The 23,282-nt window shown below is 54.7% G+C and overlaps 2 protein-coding genes across 2 annotated transcripts; one reads left to right on the top strand and one right to left on the bottom strand.

Moving 5' to 3' along the window:
- Positions 1–1,876: 1,876 nt before the first annotated feature.
- Positions 1,877–18,073, top strand: CIZ1 (CDKN1A interacting zinc finger protein 1). The gene is given in 18 exon segments (XM_025475293.3): positions 1,877–2,100; positions 2,857–2,980; positions 3,213–3,328; positions 4,834–4,905; positions 6,668–6,897; positions 9,087–9,165; positions 9,352–9,460; positions 9,976–10,483; positions 10,485–10,539; positions 10,752–10,870; positions 11,499–11,696; positions 12,363–12,487; positions 14,784–14,871; positions 15,317–15,430; positions 15,637–15,783; positions 16,978–17,047; positions 17,253–17,374; positions 17,727–18,073. Coding segments are annotated over 18 exon segments (2,646 nt in total). The 5' UTR covers positions 1,877–1,946; the 3' UTR covers positions 17,943–18,073.
- Positions 18,074–19,059: 986 nt separating this feature from the next.
- Positions 19,060–22,559, bottom strand: BBLN (bublin coiled coil protein). The gene is made up of 2 exons (XM_025475301.3): positions 22,332–22,559; positions 19,060–19,538 (listed from the first exon to the last, which is right to left on the bottom strand). The coding sequence occupies exons 1-2, from the start codon at positions 22,408–22,410 to the stop codon at positions 19,366–19,368; spliced, it is 252 nt and encodes an 83-aa protein (XP_025331086.1). The 5' UTR covers positions 22,411–22,559; the 3' UTR covers positions 19,060–19,365.
- Between the last annotated feature and the right edge of the window lie 723 nt (positions 22,560–23,282).

Below are 23,282 nucleotides of genomic sequence, written 5' to 3' on the forward strand. Positions count from 1 at the left end.
TCTCCCTCTCCCTCTGCCTGTGTCTCTGCCTCTCTCTCCTTCTGTGTCTCTCATGAATAAATAAAAAATAAAATATTAAAAAAAAACAAAAAACAAAATTGGGATCATAATTATGTATGCAATTTTGTAACTTGCTGATTTCACTTCACATCATATTGTGGGTGTTTACATAGTCTTTGAAAGCATAATTCCTGATGGCTGTGTGCTACTCCATAAGAAGAAAACACCATGATTTCCTTAGCTGTTCTCCTAAAGTTGATTACTTTCCGGATAGCTATTATAAATAATGGTCCCATGAATGGCGTGCTGGCTTTAAAAAGTCTCCTGATTCTTTTCTTGGGCAAGTTTCCTACAAGAGGGGTTGCCAGGTCAAAGGGCAGAGCACATTCAAGAGGTTTTGTTTTTTTTTTAAGATTTTATTTATTTATTCATGAGAGACACAGAGAGAGAGAGAGAGAGAGAGAGAGAGAGGCAGAGACATAGGCAGAGGGAGAAGCAGGCTCCTTGCCGGGAGCCCCATGCGGGACTCTATCCTACGACCCCAGGATCACACCCTTAGCCAAAGGCAGACACTCAACCACTGAGCCACCTAGGTGTCCCTCAAGAGTTTTGATAGAGCATTTACAGATTGCTTTTCAGAAAGATGAACTAATACAGAATCACCAGCATGAGCATTATTTTTAGTTTTGTTTTTTTACTTCAGCAATTTGAATGCAGATCTACGTTACACATTACACAGCGCTATGCATTATGTAATATTATCCTCACACCCACCCAGGGAAGGAGCATTCATTGTATAGAGGAAGAAACCGGCTCAGAGAGGACTCCTGCCTGCATCTGGGTGGCCTAGCCAGAAAGTAGTGGAGTCGGGATTCAACTTCTGCTAGCACCGGGACCAAGGTGTCAGTGGGCTTGGATCTTGGCTCCGTCTTGGTTCTCACCAGAGGGAGTTTTCTATTTTTCTATTTTTAAAAAAGATATTATTTATTCATGAGAGACATAGAGAGAAGCAGAGACCCAGGCAGAAGAAGAGTCCAGTACCCCGGGATCATGACCTGAGCCAAAGGCAGACGTTCAACCACTGAGTCACCCTAGGCGCCCCCAGAGTGAGTTTTCTAATCCCGGGAGATGGGCTGTTGTCATAGACTTTCCTAGCGCTCCCTGCCCTTCAGGGATAAAGCCCAAGGCCAGGCCTTCAAGCTCCCACGGTGCAGCCTGCCCTTCCACCCAAGGGCACCACGTCCTGAGGACTCCGGCCCCTGCCTCGTGCTGTGGCCACGCCGAGCCACTTTCGAGCCGCTAGATCCAGGCGGAATTAGGCATCTGTGCCGCTGCCGCCCGGAGCTGCAGCGGAGCGGGTCCCGAACTTTAGCGCAGCGCTTGTCACACGACTGCAGGGATTGGTTGACACTCATCTCCGCGGCCGAGCGCGCTGGGCGGCCTCCAACCTGCGAGCCTCTAGCGCCACTGCGCGCTGCGGCCGCGCACAATCTGCGCTTAATGCAGAAGGAGCTGATTGCCCCGGGCGGTTAAATTTATGGACCGGTTTAGGTAACAGAAAAAGGGAAAGGGATTGCTACTTAGTAACCGCGGGTTGTTAGGCTCACGTGGGGGCCAAGCACCGGGACGCCAAGATGTGCGGCCGAGGGGTAATTAGAGTCTTTGAGGGCCGGGTAATTTCAGGGTCCGGATGAACGCGGTTTTCACCTTGCACTCAGCCCTCCTCGCCCCCTCCCGAGTCAACTCGAAGAAGCACCTGGAGACGGACCTCCCCACCCCCTTCTGCCCGCTGTGCCCGTCACCCTCTCGCCGGGCCAGTACTCGAACGTGCAGCGGCCGCCTGCACGGCCCCTCCCACCCCAGCCCCGCGCGAGGCCTCCGGATCGCGGGACAGTGGCAGCCGCGGGGAGGTCGGTTGGGGTCGGTCCTTCTCGAAGTTGCCCGCGATGTCCCCGCCAGCCGACAGACCCCTCCGGGAGAGAGACGGACCTCGGGCTCGGAGCCGCCGGTTCCAGGGGCGGAGGACGCGGGGCGGAGGGTCTGCGCTGCCTACGGCCCCCTCTCAGCCCACGGTCGCGCCCGCCGCAGCCGAGGCGCCGGGTAAGCGGGGGCGGTCCCCGCAGCGGGACCCGAGCGCAGGGCGGCGGGCGGCGCCGGGTCCTCCGCTCCTCCAGAGGGCGCTGCGGCGGCCGGGTCCGCAGGCCGTTCTAAGTGGCCAAGCCCCCGCGGAACCGCGAGCTCCGGCCGCCCTGCCCGCTCGCCAGTGGGGGCGGGGCGATTGCGGGGGGGTTCGGGGAAGCGAGGTGCGCGGGCCCCGCGCGCCTGGTGGACGCGTGCAAGGCTCAGAGGCCGGCTGGCTGGAGGCTGCGGGCGTCGCGGGCAGGTGGGGTAACCGGATTTGACGTGGGTTGCTGGCTGGATCTGCAGAGGAAGGGGTTAGCGGAGTGGGGGGCGGAAGCCTGCCTCCCACTTTGTTCCGAGGCCAAAGCGAAAGATTGGGGTTCTGTTATTGACGCAAAATAGGCACGAGGGAGGGGTGTGGTGTGGAGAGGGGCTGGCATAGTGTTGGCGCGAGAAAGGCTGGGGGTGGGGGGAGGTGCGCTTGGGTCTGACGCCCCTGGAAGGACCGAGCCAGGGGAGTCGAGATGGTGGGCCAGGTTGGGGGGGACTTTTGGCAAGATTTGCGGAGAGCGGCGGGAGGAGGGGTATTGAAAGCATGAGGGTGCAAATGCTGCAGGCTCTTGGCAGGACTGGGGTGTGACCGTGAAGCTCAGCGGGCCGGTGTTTGAAGGCCATGGGTGGGCCTGGATGGGCACAGAGGCAGGTGTCGTGGCTTACCCCATGTCCTTCCTTCAGCCACCATGTTCAACCAGCAGCAGCAGCTCCAGCAGCTCCAGCAGCAGCAACTCCTGCAGCTCCAGCAGCTGCTCCAACAATCTCCACCGCAAGCCCCGCTGCCCATGGCCGCAGCCGTCAGCCGGTGAGTTACCCTCCCGAGGGGGGGTGGTTTCAGCCCTGTCACTCAGGCCCCTGGCGTGGAGACCCCGTCCCAGCCCTTTCTCCCAGGGACATCCCTGTTTTTCAGTCTTGAAAGCCATTAATTCTCACCTTAAGAGGTTCCTCTGCAGTAGAGAGGGGCTGAGAATGGAGGTGAAGGAAGGGGGGGGGTCTGACTCTCCCAAAGCCCTCTGATACCCTCTCCCAACACACAGGGGGCTTCCCCAGCAGCAGACACAGCAGCAGCTTCTGAATCTCCAAGGTGCCAACTCTGCCTCCCTCCTCAACGGGTCTGTGCTACAGAGAGCTTTGCTTTTGCAGCAGTTGCAAGGTAGGCCTCTTCTGACTTCTTAGTGGCGTGCCCTAGCATCCCCATTTGCACTAAATCCCACCAAGTCCACACACCAACTCTGAGAGGGAGCTACTCTTGGCGTCCTAGTTTGCAGACAAGGATTCTGAGGCTCCAGGAAGTGGAGTCCCAAAGTTGTCTCAGCTGGACGCAGGTCTGATTGCAGAGGTGTGCCCTTGGCCACGGTGCTGGCTCTGCAGGCAACACTCAGCATAGCTCGTTCTCATTCAGATTAGATGAGATGATGGATGAAAAGATCTCTTCCGACCACCCTCTGCCACATCCCATGCGACAGATAAGGAAGCCGAGGTCCAGAGCTGGGTCTGGACCAAGTCCTTGCCCTGGGTCACTCAGCTATATGAAGGCCTGAGCCTTCTGACCCCTGCATATCTGAGTAGGTGCCTCTAGCCCTGTGTAGCTTGTGTCCTTGTCTGTTTCCCTACGTGGAGAGCAGCTTCTCAGCTCTTCCTTCAAAGATGCTGTTCCAGATACTTATGGCTCATGTGCAGACCCAGCCCTTCCCACGTGGTAGCTGTGGCTTGCTGCGTGGTCCTTCTGGGCAGTGCACTGTCCTGAGACCTTTACAAACACAATTCCTTGACTCTGCTGATAACCCTGGGGGTAGCTGAGAGACACACTCATGATCCCATTTTATAGATGAAAAAACTGAGGCTCAGAGAAGAATCATGTGTTCACAGTCACACAGGGAGTAGGTGTGGATTAGAAAGAGAGTTAGAGCCCAGGTCTGGCTACAGAGCTGTGTTCTTACATACTAGCCTGTCCTGCCATCCAGCAGAGTACACTGCCAAGTCAGAGGATGCGATGGCTGTCACTCTTAGGCCTGCCATATGGGCGTGGAAGGTCCTGGAGTGAGTTGATTTACAAATGATCAATGGATAGGTGGAGAGAGAAAACCACACTCAGGGACCCACAATATATACATATGTATTTCCCCCTTTTTGTTTCTCATTTTAAAAGTCACACTTTTCAAAGAAAAGTGAAAACAAAAAAACTTTTTTAAGAGAATAAGGAAACCCACATTGTTATAGACTCCCCTCCTAGAGGAAACAACAACAACACTTGTCAGGGTTTTGGTGCATTTTCTCCATTTTTTTCTAGGCTCAAAGTTGGGAATTTGTATATGATTGTGGTTGGTTATTGACATGTAAGTGAAAGGCTGAACCTTACTTCTTTTTCATGGAATAGAATGGCATGATCATTTACCAGATGATTTGAGCATCTCCGTAAAAGTTATTTTTTAACGGCTGTTTGTATTCTACTGGAGAGCAAGCACTCATGTACCAAAACTCAGCTGCTTCTTTTTTCTTTATTTTCTTTTTCTTTTTTCTCTGTTTTAAATAACATGGGGATGAATATCCTGTTTGAGACTATTTCCTTAGAATGTATTCCCAAAAGTAGAATAGCTGGGTTGGGGGAATGGATGTTTTATGGCTCTTGATAAGTATTGCCAACTTGCTTTCCCAAAGGACTGGACCAGTTTGCAATGCCACCAGCCACGTATGACAGTGCCGGTCTCACCATGCCCACGGCAACACTGGGTATTATATACTTTTTTATATATACATGTATATACATATGATTTACTAACTTGGTTGGCAAAAAAGCTGTATCATTAATGTTTTAGTTTACATTTCTTGGAGTGCTAGTTCAGTTTTTTTGTCTGTTAAACATTCGTATTTCTTTTTGTGACTCGTCCATGTCCTTTGTCCATTTTTCTTTTAGATCTTTTAGATCTCTTGATCTTTTTAAAGAGCCGGTTGGCATTCTCTCTGCACATATATGTACATGTATTTGTTTTAAGTTAATGCTAATTGAACACTTACCGTATACCAGGCACACTTGTATATCTCCTTGAATCCTCATAAAACAGTGAGTCAAGCGCTATTATTATCCCATTGTACAGATGAAGAAACTGAAGCTAAGAAGGAGGAATTGATTTGCTCACAGAGCTTTGGTTATAGAACCTGAACTAGCTGTTAGAGCTAGTCCTCTGATCCATGTCCTCAACCCCTGTGCTTCCTGTCCCAGCTTTGGGGCAAGGATTTGAACTGTCTTTTATGGCTCAAATACTTCCTGAGCAGTGGGCCTCGGAGCTAGATGAGGTGCCTGCCCTTATAGGAGTTCCCACTGTGGTTGGGTGGTGGGCAGTGGGAAACAGACAAGGAAAAAATTGTGCAGCTAGTCCTAGAACAGCTGGGGCCTCTGGAGACACAGAGAGGATCTGAGAAGGCCTCTCAGAGGATAAACACCTGAAGGGAGATTTGAAGGATGACCAGGAGATAGTGGGGGGCAGAATAGCCGGGGCAGAAGGAACAGCATATGCAAAGACCTGGAGGCAGGAAGAAATGAGGCTTGTTGAGGGATGCACAGAAGCATATAGCTGGAGTGTAGTGGATGCATGTGTGGGGAAATGGGCAAGAAAGGAAGCCTGGGAGGAGGGCAGGGCCAGACCCCTGCACGGTGAGGAATGGGCTCCTTTCCAAGCAGCAGGGAGCTATGGAAGGATTTAGGCAGGTGGAGAGGGGTGGAGGCAGAATGAGCAGAGACCCTGGGCAAGCTGCACCTCTGCTTTGTGCCTGTTTTGTTATTGGTGGAGACATAATACCTATGCTATGCTGGGTCGAATGACTGAGGTTGTGCATGGGAAATGCTTAGCAAGTGCCTGGTTCCCAGTAGATTTTTTTTTTTTTTTTAAGATTTATTTATTTATTCATGAGAGACACAGAGAGAAAGGCAGAGACATAGGCAGAGGGAGAAGCAGGCTCTTTGCAGGAACCCGATGTGGGACTCAGTCCCGGACCCTGGGGTCATGACCTGAGCCAAAGGCAGCCGCCCAACTGCTGAACCATCCCTCCAGTAGATTTTTGATGAGGGTGGGGTGAAGGGGGATGGGAGAGTATCTTCTTATTCCAGGGACCAGTCAATCAACTCGCTGGTTCTCCCTATGGGTACTGTGCTGGGTCTTTCACATATCTTAAGGTGTACCCTAAAGCATACCCCAGAGGGTGAGTGAGGTTGCAGGGGAGGCTGACCAGGGAGGCATCTGGAGGGGGAAAAGCAGTGTCCCTCTCCTCAGCTGGAGCAGAAAACCAGCCCTAAAGTCCCCTCACCGCCAGTGCCTAAGGTGGGAGTGGGCCTCTGGTGCTCATCTCTCTTCTCTGGCTGTTGTCGTGTGGGAAATGTCCCTGTCAAAGTCATCTGTGTGTTGTTTCCATGATGCTTTGGGGCACTGACACCTGACCCCGGCCTCTACCATGTGACCCCATTGTAATCCCTCTTCTCCCCTCTTCCTGCCCACAGGTAACCTCCGTGGCTACGGCCTGGCAACCCCAACCCTGACGGCCCCCAGCCTCACACCCCCTCAGCTGACCACCCCAAATCTACAGCAGTTTTTTCCCCAGGCAACTCGGCAATCCTTGCTGGGTCCCCCTCCTGTCGGGGTCCCCATGAACCCCTCCCAGATCAACCTTTCAGGGCGGACTCCCCAGAAACAGGCCCGCACTCCCTCATCCACTACTCCCAATCGCAAGGTGAGTGGCAGTGGGGTACAGCGGATGGGGATGGGGTAGGAGGTCATACCTGGGTATCAGCCCAGTTCTACCCACGTGGCTCACACTGGCCTTTAGGCAGGTCACATCCCTTTTTGTCCTCAGTTTCCCCATCTGTAAAAAGAGGGGGGTAAATTGACCTTGTCTAGTGTTTCCCAAATTTCAGATATTCTTGCATTGACTTTTGCCATGTCCAGATACCACCAGTACCATTATTTACCTAATATTTCTCTCTTTGTAAACACCTGGAGATAAAAACGACACAGGACACTATATTAGTTTTAGGTGTCCTGTGGTGGTTCTCTGTAAATCCACGCTGCCCTGTAGAAAGAAAATATGAGCCATATACGGAATTTAAATGTCTCTCTCTAGTCATCACATCAACAAAGTAAAAAGAAACTGAAGAAACTGGTGAAATCAATTTTACTAACAGATTTTAGTTAACTCAATATGTAAAAAATATATATGTATTATCATTTCAACTTTTATTCAATATTTTAAAAAATGGTCGGGGCATTTTACATTCCTTTTTCTTTTGTAGCAAGTCTTCAAAATCTGATATCTCAATTTGGCTTGCTATGTTTGGAGAACTCAAAAGCCTGAGCCACCTAGCTTTAAATGAATTAGGTTCTTGTTGGTTACATTTATTTCACAAAGAAACATTATGTCACTACCTGAAATGTTAAAAAAAAAAAAAAAAGTCTAAGTTAATTGTTGTAGGTGGAAGTAAAAGAAAGGTAATTGGGTAAAACAATGTTACAAAACCCTAAACTCTACATGTTGCCATCCTAAGGTTCTGGAGCTGCACCCCTAGCTCCTTGTGCCTTGCCCAGTGTGGGTGTGGGTGTGGGTGTGGGTGTGTGGGTATGTGAAAGGTGCCTCTCTCTGTCATAAGCTGAGAGAAGCGAGGAGATTTGCCTGGGGATAACTTCCTTTCAGGGACTGTCCTGTGCCCGAGTGTCCTGACAGCTCCTCACACACAGCACGCTCCTGGGAGCATTCTGGGCAAGGCTGGCGCCCCCCTTCTCAGGTTCTGAGGCCAGCTCACACCTGGAGGTGAGGCATTTCCCTCCAGAGAGGGGTCCCGGCCTCCAGCCTGCCAGTTGGGCCTGTCTTCACATGTTCTTCTTGTCTAGTGCTCCTGCCACTCATTTGACATCTGTGTAAACTGAGGGTCAGGGAGTGGTGTCGAGACAGACCCAGTCCCCAGGCCTCCTGACTTACAGGCCAGCAGTGCTCCTGTCATGCAGGGTGAGAGCCAGGTCGTTTCTGAAGGGCATGGAGTGCTGATGTGGTGCCCGTTTCCACTGGGAGCAGGTTCCTTCAGCTTAGGAGGAGGGAGCAGGGGCTAATTGGAGCCCAGGACCAACCGGAGTCGTGCATTTATTTAACAAACATCTCTAAGTCCTGTAGGGGCTTCTGTTGTAGATGGTGCATCTAGCCTGACCCTCCCGGATGTCTTAGGCTGAGGAGGGTAGTGACAATGGCGAGACGTTAATGCAAATAATGTTCCCGCCAATTATTTAAGACTGAAATATTCCATAAAGAGGAAGCCCAAATTCCTTTGGGAATCTGTATTCTGAGGTCAGGAGAGCTTCTTGCAAGAAGTGCCTTTGAGGCTCTGGGTGAAGGCCTGGGATGGGAAGAGGCCTAGGATTTGGGGGAACCAGAGAGAAGACCAGTGTGGATACCGAGAGGGTGAAGGGGAGAGTGAGGAGGTGGCTTGGGGTGGGGGCGGGGGGACAGAGGTCCAATTGGATGGTGGGTGGGGGAGGTGGTTTTGGGCTTGGGTGAGGAAGGAGTACTCTAGAGTCAGAGGAGTCATAGGAGGATTTTAGCCTGAAAGACAAAAGACATGATCAGGTTTGCATTTTAGACGGATTCTTCTGGCTGCTTCATGGAGAAGTCACTTGGGGAGTCAGGAGGGGCCCTCTGTGTCCCCCAAATCTGGGTTAACAGCCATGCAGCTGGATGGACCTGCCTAGACATGATTCCTGGGGTGCTTAGGATCATCTCTGGGCAGCTCTGGGACCACCAGAGTCCCCAGGTCCCTTCATCCCCTAGGAGACTGTCACAGCTACTCTTGGGCCAAGGTATACTTAAGGTTATACTTAACTGGGCAGCAGATGTCAAAACTAGTTTCTGAAAGGAAGCAGGATTCTTATTCTCAGACAATGCCTGTGGAAGATGAGTCAGACCCCCCAGAGGGGTCTGAGGAAGCTGTCGCGCCCCAAGCAGACACACCAGAAGGTAAGACAGGGAGGCTGCTGGCCCTTTGGAGAGGATACAGGTTGGGGCATGTGGGTGCAGGGTCGGTGTTGGAGGCAGACCTGGGAGGCGGGGCCCTTGGAGGGAGGGGGAGCCCAGGCCCCATCTCTCGGAGCTAGTTTGTACTCTTCGTGGCATCGGCAGTCACTCATCTGCCCTCCATTCCAGACCAGGATTCCCCACCCTGCCCAGATGGCATTGCTAAGGAGAAACACACTGTAGCACCTGCTCCCGAGTCTTGTGAGGCATCTGAGCCACCAGCTAAGAGGTCAAAGAGGTAAACCATGCTGAAAACCCCCCCAGGGCCCAGGTGCCTCGTACTCTCATTCTTGCAAAGGCTGGGCGTGGGTGTAGGTGGGGTCGGGACCCTTCACGGAGCTGGAGTAAGGAAAGGGCCTTGATGTCTGGCTTGAAGGAAGGTCAGACCCAATTCTGCATCTCACTGGAGTCTCCAACCGGAGAGTCTCCAATGTTTTCTCTGGCACTGAGCCACCTGGAGGCAGGCTAGGTGGGTGGGTCAGAAAGGTGAACATGTGCATCTGGGACCTCAGAATGGGCAGAGGATGGGAGACTTTACAGGGCCTTGGATACATATTAGCAGATGTGGGAGGTGGTGGGTGAGTGATCCTCCCAACTTATTTAGGTACACTGGGGCTGGCAGAGCTGCGGGGGCTTGCCCCAATGCCCAGCTTGTACGTGCTAAAACTAGGACGGAACTGGGTCTTGGCCCTTTTTGAGGAGCCCCTGGGGCCAACGGGGAGATACTGGAAGATATCTTTGGATCCTTCCTAGCTCAGAGTTGCCCACGGAGAAGGGGCTTCCGGGGCAGCCGCAGGCCCGCACCACAGCCCCGAAGCAGACACAGACACCCGAGCTGCTGCCTGAGCTGCCAGAAGCCCGAGTTCTGCCACGATTCCAGCCCCGGGTTCTGCAGATCCAGGCCCAGGTGCAGCCGCAGACGCCGCCACAGGTGCCTCCCGTGGACATGCCAGTGCAGCGCCTCCTGCAGAAGCAGGTGCAGACACAGACCTCTCCAGACCATGTGGGGCCGCGGCAGGTGCTGAAGGAGGCAGAGCCGCAAAAACAGGTGCAGCCACAGGCACATTCCCAGCCCCTGGTGCAGAAGCAGCCACAGCTGCAGAAGCAGGCACAGACGCAGACGTATCCTCAGGTCCAGCCTCCGGAGCAGCCACTGAGACAACCTCCAGGGCAGCTGCCAGTGCAGGCACCTGACCCCACTGAGGGACAGCCTCAGGCCCCGCTACAGGTGTCAGTACCAGCATTGGAGCAAGCCCCGGTTCCAGGTTCATTCCACAGAGCTGGAGACGCCTCCTGATAAGGGAGATAGTGGAGCTGGTCAGTGAACACTGGTTCCCGGTTGCCTGGGGATGGGACAGCTCTGCCAGGACCCTTTGATCCTCCCCCTGGTGCTGTCCTAGTCCTGACCATGGTTCGGGGCTGTCCCCACCAAAGGCTTCAGGATCCTGGCTGTGGGGAGAGAAGGTGGCTATCAGCCCACCCAGGTCCCTCTGGACCCTGGTGGGAGATGGACCCATCTTTCATTTCAGGCCTGGAGGAGGCCTCGCCAGAGCCAGAGGGCGCCCAGGACAGCATGGAGAGTCAGGACGAGTTGACCAGTGGCCTGGATGTGGGAGAATGTGAAAAAAGGGCAAGAGAGATGCTAGGGGTGGGTAGACATGCTCCTGGGACTGCACGGGTACTGTGGGGCCCAGTGGTGGGATGGCCTTCCCGCCCCCACCCCTAGGCCCCCTTGTGTGCCCCACCCCCACCCCCCCCACCACTGGGGCCCGTCGGCAGAGCAGACTGGGTTTGACCATTGCTGTGTTGCCTTCACACACCTTTGCTCTGAAGAATCAGAGGTGCTTTTGGTGACATGTCCCTTCCAACCTGTTCATCCCCAGACTATAGCCTTGGTCCCCTCCCGAGGTAAAGTGTTCTAGGGGTAAAGCACAGAGCAAAAGCCTGTGCATGCAGTTCAGGTTCCAGCTCTATCTCATAGTGCAACTGTGGTCAAACTCACCCCCTTCTTTGTACCTCGGTTTCTCCATCTGTCACGGGAGGATGGGATGGGGTGGTCTTTACAGTTGGGTGGGCTTAGGCTTGAGTCCTGGCTGTAGTACACCCTAGCTCTGTGAGCCTGGGCAGTCAGCTACCAGCTCGGCACCTCAGTTTCCCCATCTGCGAAGGGGGCTGTTGGGAGGGTCTGGTGAGATGCTGCTTCCGGATGCTTGGCACAGGGGCTGGCCGACCATAGGTACCAGCTGGTGGTAGCTCTGCCCCTGCCTCTGCTGCAGGTGTGGGGTGCCGGGGGCTCCCTGAAGGTCACCATCCTGCAGAGCAGTGACAGCCGGGCCTTCAGCACTGTCCCCCTCACACCCGTGCCTCGCGTTGGCGAATCCACATCTGCCACCCCTGCCACTGCCAGCACACCCTCTAAGCAGACCCTCCAGTTCTTCTGCTACCTCTGTAAGGCCAACTGTAGCAGTCAGCAGGTACTGCCGGCCAGGTCCCGGGAAGGGGAGTCCAGTGGGCAGAGTGGGGGTGTCTACAGGGTGTGTCCCGGGCCTGGCTGCCGTGCCTTAGTGGCCCTGAGGGCCCTGTGAGCACCATTCATGAAAGCCATGCATGCATCTGTTCTGAAAACATTTCCTGGCTAGCCAAGAAGTTAGGATCTTAGAGTCCAGCAGACAGGTCTAATTCAGCCCTGACTAGGTGTGTAGAAGCCAGATGGCGAGTTCCACTCCTTATGCCTCTGTTTCCTCATGCATCAGATGAAGAAACATTTAGAACCCACCTTGCTGGGAGGTTCTGACGATTCAGTGACTTGACATTGAAATCACGAGCCCCTAGGCCCAGCCCAGAGCGAGTGTAGCCTTACCAACAGCGTTATGCTCCTAATATTATGACCATTTGCTGTTGCTGCCTGTGTCATCCTGAGCATAGCCGTGGGGTCTGGAGGTCATGTCCTTGTCCCTGAGGAGCCCACACAGTGTCCAGGAGGAGCAGCAGAAGCTCTGGCTGCTGTGTGCTCACTGGCCCCCAGAGGGCTGTAAGAAGCATGGCCTCAGCGGCAGTGGGGTGACCATGAAGCTGCAGGCCTGTCCTCTGGGCCCTGTGCTCGCCCACTGTTCTGGGGCTCACTCTTCATCCCGCTGCAGGAGTTCCAGGACCACATGTCGGGAGCCCAGCACCAGCAGCGGCTCGGGGAGATCCAGCACATGAGCCAAGCCTGCCTCCTGTCCCTGCTGCCCGTGCCCCGGGATGTCCTGGAGAGAGAGGATGAGTGAGTGGGGGGATCTCTGAGGCATCGTACTGGGGGGTAGACAGTCTCGTGGGCCAGGCAAAAGCTGAAAGGGGCCCTGAGTCCAACATCTGCAAGGTCTGCCTTTGGGTCAAGTGTTGCTTTCTGCCAGAGGCCTCTTTACACCACTAACTGTTTATACCTTTGGACCTCAGTTTTCCTCATCTGTAAAACGGCTTGGTGAAGTGCAAGAATTCATGAACTAGATAGTCTCTTAAGGTTCCATCGAGGCAGGAACAGTGTGACTACCCACATGGGAAGGAAGTGGTTTGTGGCACAGACCCCTACTTCCCTGGCATATGTGTTAACTCCAATCAGGGGGCTGGATCTTATGGCCTGATATTACAGCTACCCTGTATTTCCCCCTTTCATTGTCATAGGGGCTTCATTGATCCTATTTATGACCCTCCTGGAGTCCAGGACTAGCTCTTGGGCTAGGGGTGCTGATGGAAGCTGGAAGACCTTTCACCAGCAGTCACAGGTGCCTACAGGGAGGGGAGAAGCAGGTTGGCACTGCCTTGGGCTGTGCTGGGGGGCATGGGCTCCATCTTACAGGATAGCTGCCCCTCAGCATCAGGTCTCCTAATTGTTCTGGAGAATATAGAAACAGCTTTGATGTGCAATCTCCCAACTTTAGAATGCTAGCAGCTAGTTTGGAATCAGAACGAAGCAGAGCCTAGGGAGGCTGAATCAAACCCCTTCATGGGGCTGGACGGGCCTGGAGGCAGTGGGGTGGGGACTCTGCCTGTGTGCTCACAGAGGGTCACAGCTTGGAGCTCCCTGCTTGCATGGCCTGGGTGGCCTGGGTAATGGAGTGCTCCCTCCAGAGGCAGCAGTGTCTCTCTTAGGTGGTTCTCACTTTGAGAAGAACTTTGTGACATGGTGGTGTAGCACGTTCTTGAGCTTTAAGCCTCCCCCTGCTCAAGGACCTAGGAATTACACTTAGGTGAAGAGATCATAAATACAGAAGAAAGATGACTCCCAAGGATGTTCCTTACAGAGTAACATTATGATAAAAAATTTTATTTTATTTTATTTTTTTTTTAATTTTTTATTTATTTATGATAGTCACAGAGAGAGAGAGAGGCAGAGACACAGGCAGAGGGAGAAGCAGGCTCCATGCACCGGGAGCCCGACGTGGGATTCGATCCCGGGTCTCCAGGATCGCGCCCTGGGCCAAAGGCAGGCGCCAAACCGCTGCGCCACCCAGGGATCCCCAATGATAAAAAATTTTAATTGGATGCTGTCTAAAATCTCCATACCTGTGGGATTAGTTAGATCAGGTTTGTCTGCTTGATGGAACAGCTCACAAATAGGGCAATACGAGGTAGTTCATGAGACTATGGAAGCTCAGTTGTGCAAAGACAGATCTTGTGACAAAAGAAAAGTCGAGGGATCCCTAGGTGGCTCAGCGGTTTGGCGCCTGCCTTTGGCCCAGGGCGCGATCCTGGAGACCCGGGATCGAATCCCACGTCCGGCTCCCGGTGCATGGAGCCTGCTTCTCCCTCTGCCTGTGTCTCTGCCTCTCTCTCTCTCTCTGTGACTATCATAAATAAATAAAAATTAAAAAAAAAAAAAAAGAAAAGAAAAGTCGAAGAATGTAGCCCATCCTGCGAACAGGCTTTAGGTGTAGGACATTCACTGAACCGTCTCCTGATGACGTCTTCCTATGAAGCCTGACTGGGGCCCCCGAGGCCACACAGAACATGGCAGTCCTACAGATAAGCTTCCTTCATGCAACGCAGTCAGAAGCTCGGGGCTGATGCCGTGCACAGCCCAGGGCTCTAGGATAGAGTCCTGGCCTCCCAGAGCTCATCACAGTCCAGTGGGAGCAGGGATGGGATCGGGTCCTCCCTGTCCGTTGTAGCAAATGCTGTGGTGGTGGCCCCTTAGGGCACCAGAGGGTGGTAGGGGATGTGGGGGATAGGAGGGGGTAGGTCCAGGGCAGGGCAGGAACAGCTCCAGGAATGACCAGGCATCTACATTGAAGGATAAAGAGGACTTTCCAAGGCCAGGTATGCTCAGTGCTGTTACTGTCCTGCTGGCCTCCTGGTATCCCAAATGCTTCCAAAAATCTCTTCCCCTGCCAGCCTTCCTTGGTTATTATCCTGGTGTAAGCATTCTTCCAGATGCATCTCTGAACCATTCAACAATGAGTTTCTAAAAAAACATCCCATTGACATTGTACTGTATTACACTTATGGAGCATTTGGGAGAGCGGCTGTTTTCCCAACAAGAGCAGTGTCACACTATACTTGTTTTGATTGTCGCCATTCAGAGAGCCCCCGCCGAGGCGCTGGTGTAACACCTGCCAGGTCTACTACATGGGAGACCTGATCCAGCACCGCAGGACGCAGGACCACAAGGTATGAGGGCTGGCAAGCTGCGAGGGTGCCCACAGGGGCTGTCTCCCAGCCCACGGTTGGGGGGGTGCAGTAAATGGCAGGCTTTGTCTCTGCAAGGCTCTCACTCCTAAGCATGGCTTCTCAGGGCTTCAGTGTCTCCATCTGTCCAATCAGGCAAGGTACCATCTCACCCTGCCAGTCAGCCACAGGGTTCATGGGGGTCCTCCTTGGCAGCCACTCTCTCTCCCTGCCCTATGTCCGTCCTCTGTTGCCATCTGCCATCCCATCTCATAGCCCAAGGGGTGGGCAGGGGGAGTACGTGCCCACATTCTGGTAAAGGAGTGGAGCACAGCCAGCTGATTACAAATGTGGTGGCCTGTAGGTGGGATATGAGGTGTCAGGGCACAGCTGGGATGCACCTGGGGACACCATCTGCCACCCACTTGGCCTGCCCTCCTTTCCACAGATTGCCAAGCAATCCCTGCGACCTTTCTGCACTGTTTGCAACCGCTATTTCAAGACCCCCCGCAAGTTTGTGGAGCACGTGAAGTCCCAGGGGCACAAGGACAAAGCCAAGGAGGTAACCCAACCCAGCTCCCTTGGAGGACATAGGCCTAGAGAGGCACAGAGCCTTGGCCAAGGCCACACAGTGAATTGAGGTTTATCCCAGCCTATACTCCAAGACGTCTGGAGGGATTGGGACTCTCAGGGGTGTGGTAGAGGTGGGTGGGGTGGCACCTCAGCTGCCCAAAGCTGACCTGAGCCCTGGCCCACTCCCCTGGGCAGCTGAAGACACTCGAGAAGGAGATAGCCGGTCAAGATGAGGACCACTTCATCACAGTGGATGCCGTGGGCTGCTTTGAGGGTGATGAAGAGGAGGAGGAGGAGGAGGATGAAGAAGAGATCGAGGTTGAGGAGGAATTCTGCAAGCAGGTGCTTGGGGGCAGAAGGGGTGTGGGAGGCAGACTGGAGGCTGGACTCCCAGCTCAGAGGGACCTCACCCCATCTCTTTGGGGTCAGGGGGCACTGTGCTAGCATTTGTAGGCACAAATGCATGACATGATTTAGTATGAATAGGATTGTATCCCATATGACCAAGTGTAAATGCACATCATGAGGATGGCAGGACGGCCAGCAACATGTGAGAGCCTCGAAACCTGGCTGAAATTTTGATGTCAAGGAAGGGAAAGGGCTTCTTAGGCCAATAAGGGCTTGGGGGTAGCTATGTGGGGTACACAGGAACAGTCAGTGCCAGATGAGGATGATGAAGATAGTAGCAGTCAACACTTTTTTTTTTTTTTTTAAGATTTTATTTTTTTATTAGAGACACACAGAGAGAGAGCAAGAGAGGCAGAGACACAGGCAGAGGGAGAAGCAGGCGCCATGCAGGGAGCCTGACGTGGGACTCCATCCCGGGTCTCCAGGATCACACCCAGGGCTGAAGGCAGCACTTAACGGCTAAGCCACTGGGGCTGCTCCAGTCAACACCTTTTGAGCGTTTGTTATACACCAGGAGTGTACCAAGCACTTTCCTGGCTGAATCTCACCAACTTGGGTGCCAGGATGTGACTCCAAAGCCTGTGCTCATAAGGTCCCAGCTCTACTGCCTCCAATGAGCGAGGAGCTGGAGGAGCTTGGATTCTTTTCGTTTAAGAAATGAAAAGCAGGGATCCCTGGGTGGCGCAGCGGTTTGGCACCTGCCTTTGGCCCAGGGCGCGATCCTGGAGACCCGGGATCGAATCCCACGTCGGGCTCCCGGTGCATGGAGCCTGCTTCTCCCTCTGCCTGTGTCTCTGCCTCTCTCTCTCTCTCTCACACTGCGTGCCTATCATAAATAAAAATAAATAAATAAATTAAACAAACAAACAAACAAAAAAAGAAATGAAAAGCAGCTGCTCTGAGCCAGGCACTGTGCTAGCTGTGGGGATATGTGGGGATCAAGCCCCTGCCCTCCTGGGGCTTGCCCATTGCAGTCCAGAGTGGTGAGGGGCAGCCAAAGGGGCCATTGTGGATGGGCTGTGGGTGGTGGGGTGCAAGGGTGGCCTTCAGCCCCAAGCAGGCCCCACCTGCATCTGGGAGGAGTTTGGGGGAACCTTAGAACCAAGGCCCACACTTGTGTATTTTCAGGTGAGGTCCAGAGATATATCCATAGAGGAGTGGAAAGGCTCAGAGACCTATAACCCAAACACCGCATACGGTAAGACCCTAGCCCTGACCCCACCTGCAGAAGCAGAGGTCCTCGGGCCCAGCCCCCAGGGCCCAGCCACAGCATCATGGCCGGGCAGCCTCTCCCCTTGTCCTCTTCTCTCCTACCTGGAGGCCGAGTGAGCAAATGGGCTCCTAGAGAGAGTGGGATGCCAGGTTGGCATGGGGATGGGTGCACAAACTCTGCAACCCCACAGGCGTGGACTTCCTGGTGCCCGTAATGGGGTACATTTGCCGCATCTGCCACAAGTTCTACCACAGCAACTCGGGAGCACAGCTCTCCCACTGCAAGTCCTTGGCCCACTTCGAGAACCTGCAGGTGAGCTGGGCCTCCTGCCCCACTCACCCATCCTAGCTGATGAGTGCAGCCAGCAGCCAGCACCCCCACCCCCCCATCCTTGTGCCTAGCCTCAGCCCATGGGCACACCCCCCAACAAGAGGGCCTCCCCGCAGAGGGAATCTGAGCAGGGGTGGGGCCCAGCCCTTTCTGCTATTGTTCTGTGATGTGGGCCAGGCCCCAGGAGGCTGAGTGTATCACAAGGGTCACACACACATATAAGGTCACATGGCATGCCCAATGCAGTCTCAGTCAAGCCGGGGAGGCAGCTGCCAGCAGGGCGTGTTACCAGGTGGGGAGGAAGCCCTGCCTCATCTGCACCTTCTGTGTCCAGAAATACAAGAAGGCCAAGAACCCCAGCCCTACCAGCAGGCCCGTGAGCCGCCGGTGTGCGATCAACGCCCGGAACGCTTTGACTGCTCTGTTCACTTCTGGTGGCCGTGCACCCAGCCAGCCCTGCAGCCAGGATACAGCTAAAACCCCCAGCAAGGTGACAGCCCAACCCCCTTCGCCCCCACTTCCCCGGCGCTCAACCCGCCTCAAAACTTGATAGAGGGCATGCCTCCTGCCCACCCTGTTTGGGTCTAGGTCTGCTATGCTTTTTAGAGTCTGTGTGGAAATTCTGATGTGGTTGGTGTTTTTACTGAAAATCAAATAAAAGAAGGTAGTTTGGCCACATAATGCCCACCAGCCCTTCTGTCTGGGTGGACGGCGGGAGGGAGTACCCCAGCCAGCTCTCAGCCAGCACCCACCCTCTTTAGGCATGGTGTGGTGGCTGAGCTGGAAGGCCATAGGCCGGCTCCCTAAACAGGGCTTGTGGGGTCACAAGGTGCTCTCTCATAGCCTGTTTCCCTCTTAATGGGGTGATCAGGGCTAGGAAAACCTTTACCTTCAACCAGATCTCATTTAATCCTCACAGGGACCCTAGGGAGCAGGTCTTATTATGATCCCCAAATTATAGGTGGAGAAACTGAGGCCTAGTAAGATCAAGTGACTTACTTGCTGGAGGCCATATATCTGGTGAGTGACCAGGATTTGCCCTAGGCCAGACCTCTGGGCCCCTCCGCTGGCCTCTCTCCATTTGGACCCCATGGAAGCTGAAAGGCAGGAGTGGGGGGCCTCCCTGACCTCTGGTTCTGAGTCTGTGGTTCAATAGCAGGGGCCCGCCCTTCTTGTCAGGCAACCCAAAGAAGAATCAGCAGCAAATGGGGCCCAGGAGTTGGTTCTTTGGTTCTGGTATTTCCCCCATCTGAAAAAACCCTTAGAGGTAGACAACCTGACCAACCCTGTTATTGGCCAACTAGGAGGACTGAGGCCAGGAGCAAGAGGATGATGCCCAAGGTTACACAGCATGAATATGTATTGCCTGTCTTAAAGAAAAAAGGCCCTAGGACCCAGAGAAGCTGAGTGTGTCTACAGGGTCACATAGCACATCCGATGCTCTTGGCTGGGCTGGGCAATCACCTGCTGTCCAGGATGGCACCGGGCGCGGAGGAAGCCCTGCCTCACCTTTTTCTTGTGTGTCCAGAAATACAAGAAGGCTGAGAACCCCTATCAGCAGGCCCATGATTGCCAGCACATGATCAGTGCCTAGAATGCCCCCACTGCCCTATTCCCCTCTGGTGGCCAGTGGGGTCCTCAGTCCAGGATACAGAGGAGAGGCACAGTGGTGTTGGAGACCCGTTTAATGTGGACGCTCAAGGCCTGGGCAGAGTGAAGAGTGCCCCAGAACTGGGCAGGCAGGCAAGGTGGGTGGGTCGAGGGCCCACACCTGACCCCAGGAGGGGATGTCGGATGTTGGGGGCTGGCCCAGGCATGCCAAGGGGAGTACCAGAAGGGTGTCCAAGGCAGGCAGACCCACTGGGGGACCTGTAGGCCAGCCCCTGAGCAGGTGTTGAAGCCAGGTGGTGAGTGCCTAGGCCAGAGCCTAGCCCAGGGAGGCAGGGTTGGAGCTGGCTGGGAGCTCCCAAAACCTAAGGACTGGCATCAGGAGGGGCCTCCCCAAGCTGCTGCTGGAACTCAAGGCGTGTCTGCCGGTTGGACTCAAGCAGCTCCTGGAGGCGGGCATGGAGGTGGTCATTCTTCTCCTCTAGGTGGTCTAGACAGGAGTTGATCTGGTCCAACATGGAGTTGATGGCAGCATATTCTGGGAGGAAAGGAAAAGAGAGCCAAGGTCCCATGTCTCCTCAGGGTTCACAGATACCCTCCCCCACACTGTTCTCCAGTGAGACAAAAGGGCTTTGGCCAAGTCTGTACTCCTTTCTGACCCTCTGTGTCACCATCTGGAAAATGGGTGGAAAAAAAAAAGAAAAAGAAAAAGAAAGAAAGAAAATGGGTGGATACCACAAGTGAAAGGCTTTGGAGAAATAATACCTTGTTTCTAGGATTAGGGTAGTCAGGGGGAGGTCAGCCAGGCAGTATCCTACCAGGATGCCTACCAGGTGCCTAGTCTCCTCTCTACTTCCCTCATCAGCTGCCTAGAGGCCAGAGCCCACCTTCAAGCCCACCTAGAGGCCAGAGCCCACCTCTGTCCCCCTGCAGGCCCTACTCTCCAGCTCCTCTGAAGCTCCCCTTGCCCTGAGGAAAAAGCACCACCTAGATTCCCAGGCCCCACCCCCTCCAGCCCCACCTTCCACTCCCTTTCCTTTCTTGTCACCCACCTCTGCCCACCTCTGGTCCCCTGAACATGCTGTTGCCTCTGCCTGCAATGCGTTCTTCCTTCCCCTCTCATCCTTCTAGTCTCAGCGTGGATGCTGCCACAGGGAGCTTTCCCAATGCCCCAGATGGGATCACCCTTCTAGTCCCGATCCCCTTGCCCTCCACACACCTCCACAACCTCTGGCTTGTCTGATGTGAGTGTGTGCTGCTCTGTCTCCCCCACCAGACTACAGAGCTCATGAGACGGGGAATGTTCTTGTGTTCACTGCTCTCCCCGATGCCTTCACTGTCACATAAGCACTAGTTGAATGAATGGATAGATGCATGGATGAGTGAATGAAGCCTCTGACTTTCTAGCCTTTCTGCATTTGCTCACCTGTCTCTGCCACTCAGAATGCCTCAACCACAACAGCTATTCAAGGACCAGCTCAAAAACGCCTCCTCTTCTAAGAAGCCTTCCCTGGTCTCCACCAGAAACCATCACTCCCTCCTCCATGGCCACTCCTGACCTGCCTCTCAGCAGCACAGTGTCCCTTAGGATCCAAGGTCTGGGCCCATGCCCACTGCGGACCCAGTTCTGAGCCAGCCCATGACTCAGATATACTCAGCTGCCAGTCTGGGACAAAGGGGAAGTGGCTGGCAGTGTTTGGAAAAAGTCAGGGCTGGAGGAGTGTATCTGGGATATGCGTGCAAGTGTGTCTGCATTCTGGGGGAAGAGCACCACCGCCCAGAGCTGGCACACCTCTCCAAGGACAGTCTTGGCAAGTCCCTGCTGGATATTAGAGTCCAACCCCCTTGTGGTACAGATGGGAACAGAGGCCCAAGAAGGAAGGGACCCACCCAGGATCCTCCAGCTGGTTGGTGGCATAGCCAAGATTCAGAAGGAGCAGGGGCACTTGGGTTTTGGTCCCAGCCTCTGCTCCACCCCAGCAAGTTACTGGATCTTTTGGGAAGGCAATGAGGCCTGGGATGTTGTAAGGATTCCAGTATATTAAGAACTCAGACAGGGTCTGGCCACAGCAAGTACTTAGTAAATGGTCATTACTATCAACACTCACATTCTGTGTGCAGAATGGGGGAGGCGGGTGGTGTCTCCACACCACTGGGGCCAGGCTTTATCTGTGCCAAGGGCACTTCCCAGTGTTAAGCCTTTGCCTTCTGCCTGGGACAGCCACCTCCCCACTGCACTAAGTCCTGTGAATCTGCTAGCATCCCCTCAGTGTGACACGTGAGCGGCTTTTCCCGATTGCTCCCACTGCAGGCTTACTTACACACATCTGGCTGCTGTTCACCTGCAGTCCCCAGGGCAAACCAGCCAGCCTGCCACTTACCACCCTGTGGAAGGTCCTCTACCTCTTTATTAAAAGCAGACCCCGGGTGATCAAATTGTGATAGATGCACAACTCTGAATATCCTAAAACCCACTGACATGTACGATTTAAATGGATAAATTGTATAGTATGTGAATTATAGCTCAATAAAGCTGTTACCCAAACAAAACAAAAAGCGGACTCCATACTTATCTCACGTTTACTAAGTCCTGCTCTCCCACTTGAGAAACCAATCTTTATTTTACTAAAGAGAATAATAACCACTCACCAAAGAACATTTGTATGCTTCGAACCTATTAGCTATTTTCCATTTGTTTTTTTCTTCATTTAATCCTGACACATTGCAACGCAGGAGATACTACTCATTATTCTTGTTTTACAGATGGGGAAACTGAGGCTTCCCAAGGTGAGAGGGGAGCTGATGGTTCTCCCTCCACCTCCATTCCCACCCCCCCCCACCCCACCCCTGCAGTGCTGTGCAGGCAACAGGCTGCGCTGTAAGCAGGTCACAGGCGCCAAGGCTCCAGGGCGCACCGGCCAAGGTGGCTGGGGAAGCTGACGCAGCAGGCCTGTCGCCCACCCAGACAGCCCCTCCGGCTAAGCCAACACGGCCCCCCGCCCCCCGCCAGGAGCCTCCGTGTGCACACGGACGACACGGACTGGCTGGAGCAAATGTCTAAAGGGCGAGTGAACCTCAAGTGGCCTCAGTTTCCCCAACTGTAAAACGGGGCCGGTTGCCCGCAGTCCCTCAATGCTGCGGTTTCCAGGGACCCACTCCCGGGTGCTCGCCCTGAGCCCCCGGGCCGGCGCCTGCAGCCGCAACCCACCCAGGGGCGAGGGGGGAGAGGCTTCTGCGGTCCCCTCCAAGCCCCCCGCCTGGCCCCGGCCCCCATCCCCAGGAGGGCAACCCTGAGAAAGCAAAGGTCGCTTCGGTAGTCCCCCCGGGTCACCTGCTTCCCCGAAGCCGTCGTCCTCGCCTTCCGCGCCCGCCTCCACCGGCAAGCCCAGGTCCCCGTTGGGGCCCGACATTGCGGGCTCGGGCGCCGCGAGGGCCGCGCGACGACGGAACGCGGCGACAGGCCCGCGGACGGCCGGCGCCGGGCGGAAGGTGGAGGCGCGGGATGGAACGCGGCGCCGGAAGAGTCGAAGCGCGGGCGGAGCGCGGCAGGGCGGCCGGGGCCCCGCCCCGAAGGCCGGAGCCGCACGGCGCGAGCCCCGCCCCGCCCCGCCCCGCCCCGCCCCAGGGCTCCGCCCCCGGCAGCGGCCAGACCACGCCCCCACGCCCCAGGGCCCGCCCACTCCCTGCCTCACAGTCGCGCTCCGCCCCCGAGCCCCGCCCCTCTCCCGGCCGCGGGGCGGGGCCATCCCGACTGCCCGCCCCGAAGCTTAGGCTGGACGCCTGGGCTCGCCGCTGGGGCCCGCGAACCCCGCAGAAGCGCGGGGCAGCCTGGCGCCCCCGCTCCGCCCGTCCTGCAGCTGGGGACCTGCGAGTCGGCGAGCCGGCGCCTCCACGTGGCTTTGGAAGAGAAAAATCTGTAAAATTTTTCTTTCTTAGAAATTTATTCCCCCCCCCCCCCAAAAAAATTTATTTCCTAGTTCTGGGCAGCCCCGGTGGCTCAGGGCTTTAGTGCGCCGTCAGCCCAGGGCGCGATCCTGGAGACCCGGAATCGAGTCCCACGTCGGGCTCCCTGCATGGAGCCTGCTTCTCCCTCTGCCTGTGTCTCTGCCTCTCTCTCTCTCTCTGTCTCTCTGTGTCTCTCATGAATAAGCAAATAAAAACTTAAAAAAAGAAAAAGAAATTTATTTCCTAGTTCTGCAGAGATGGTTGTATTAGATGTTCTCTATCATTTAATAATATACTTGTGGACTAAAAGATAATAAGTGCTGTATAAAATCAGCCA

This window comes from Canis lupus, chromosome 9, assembly GCF_003254725.2.
Source record: "Canis lupus dingo isolate Sandy chromosome 9, ASM325472v2, whole genome shotgun sequence".
Classification (NCBI taxonomy): Eukaryota; Metazoa; Chordata; class Mammalia; order Carnivora; family Canidae; genus Canis; species Canis lupus.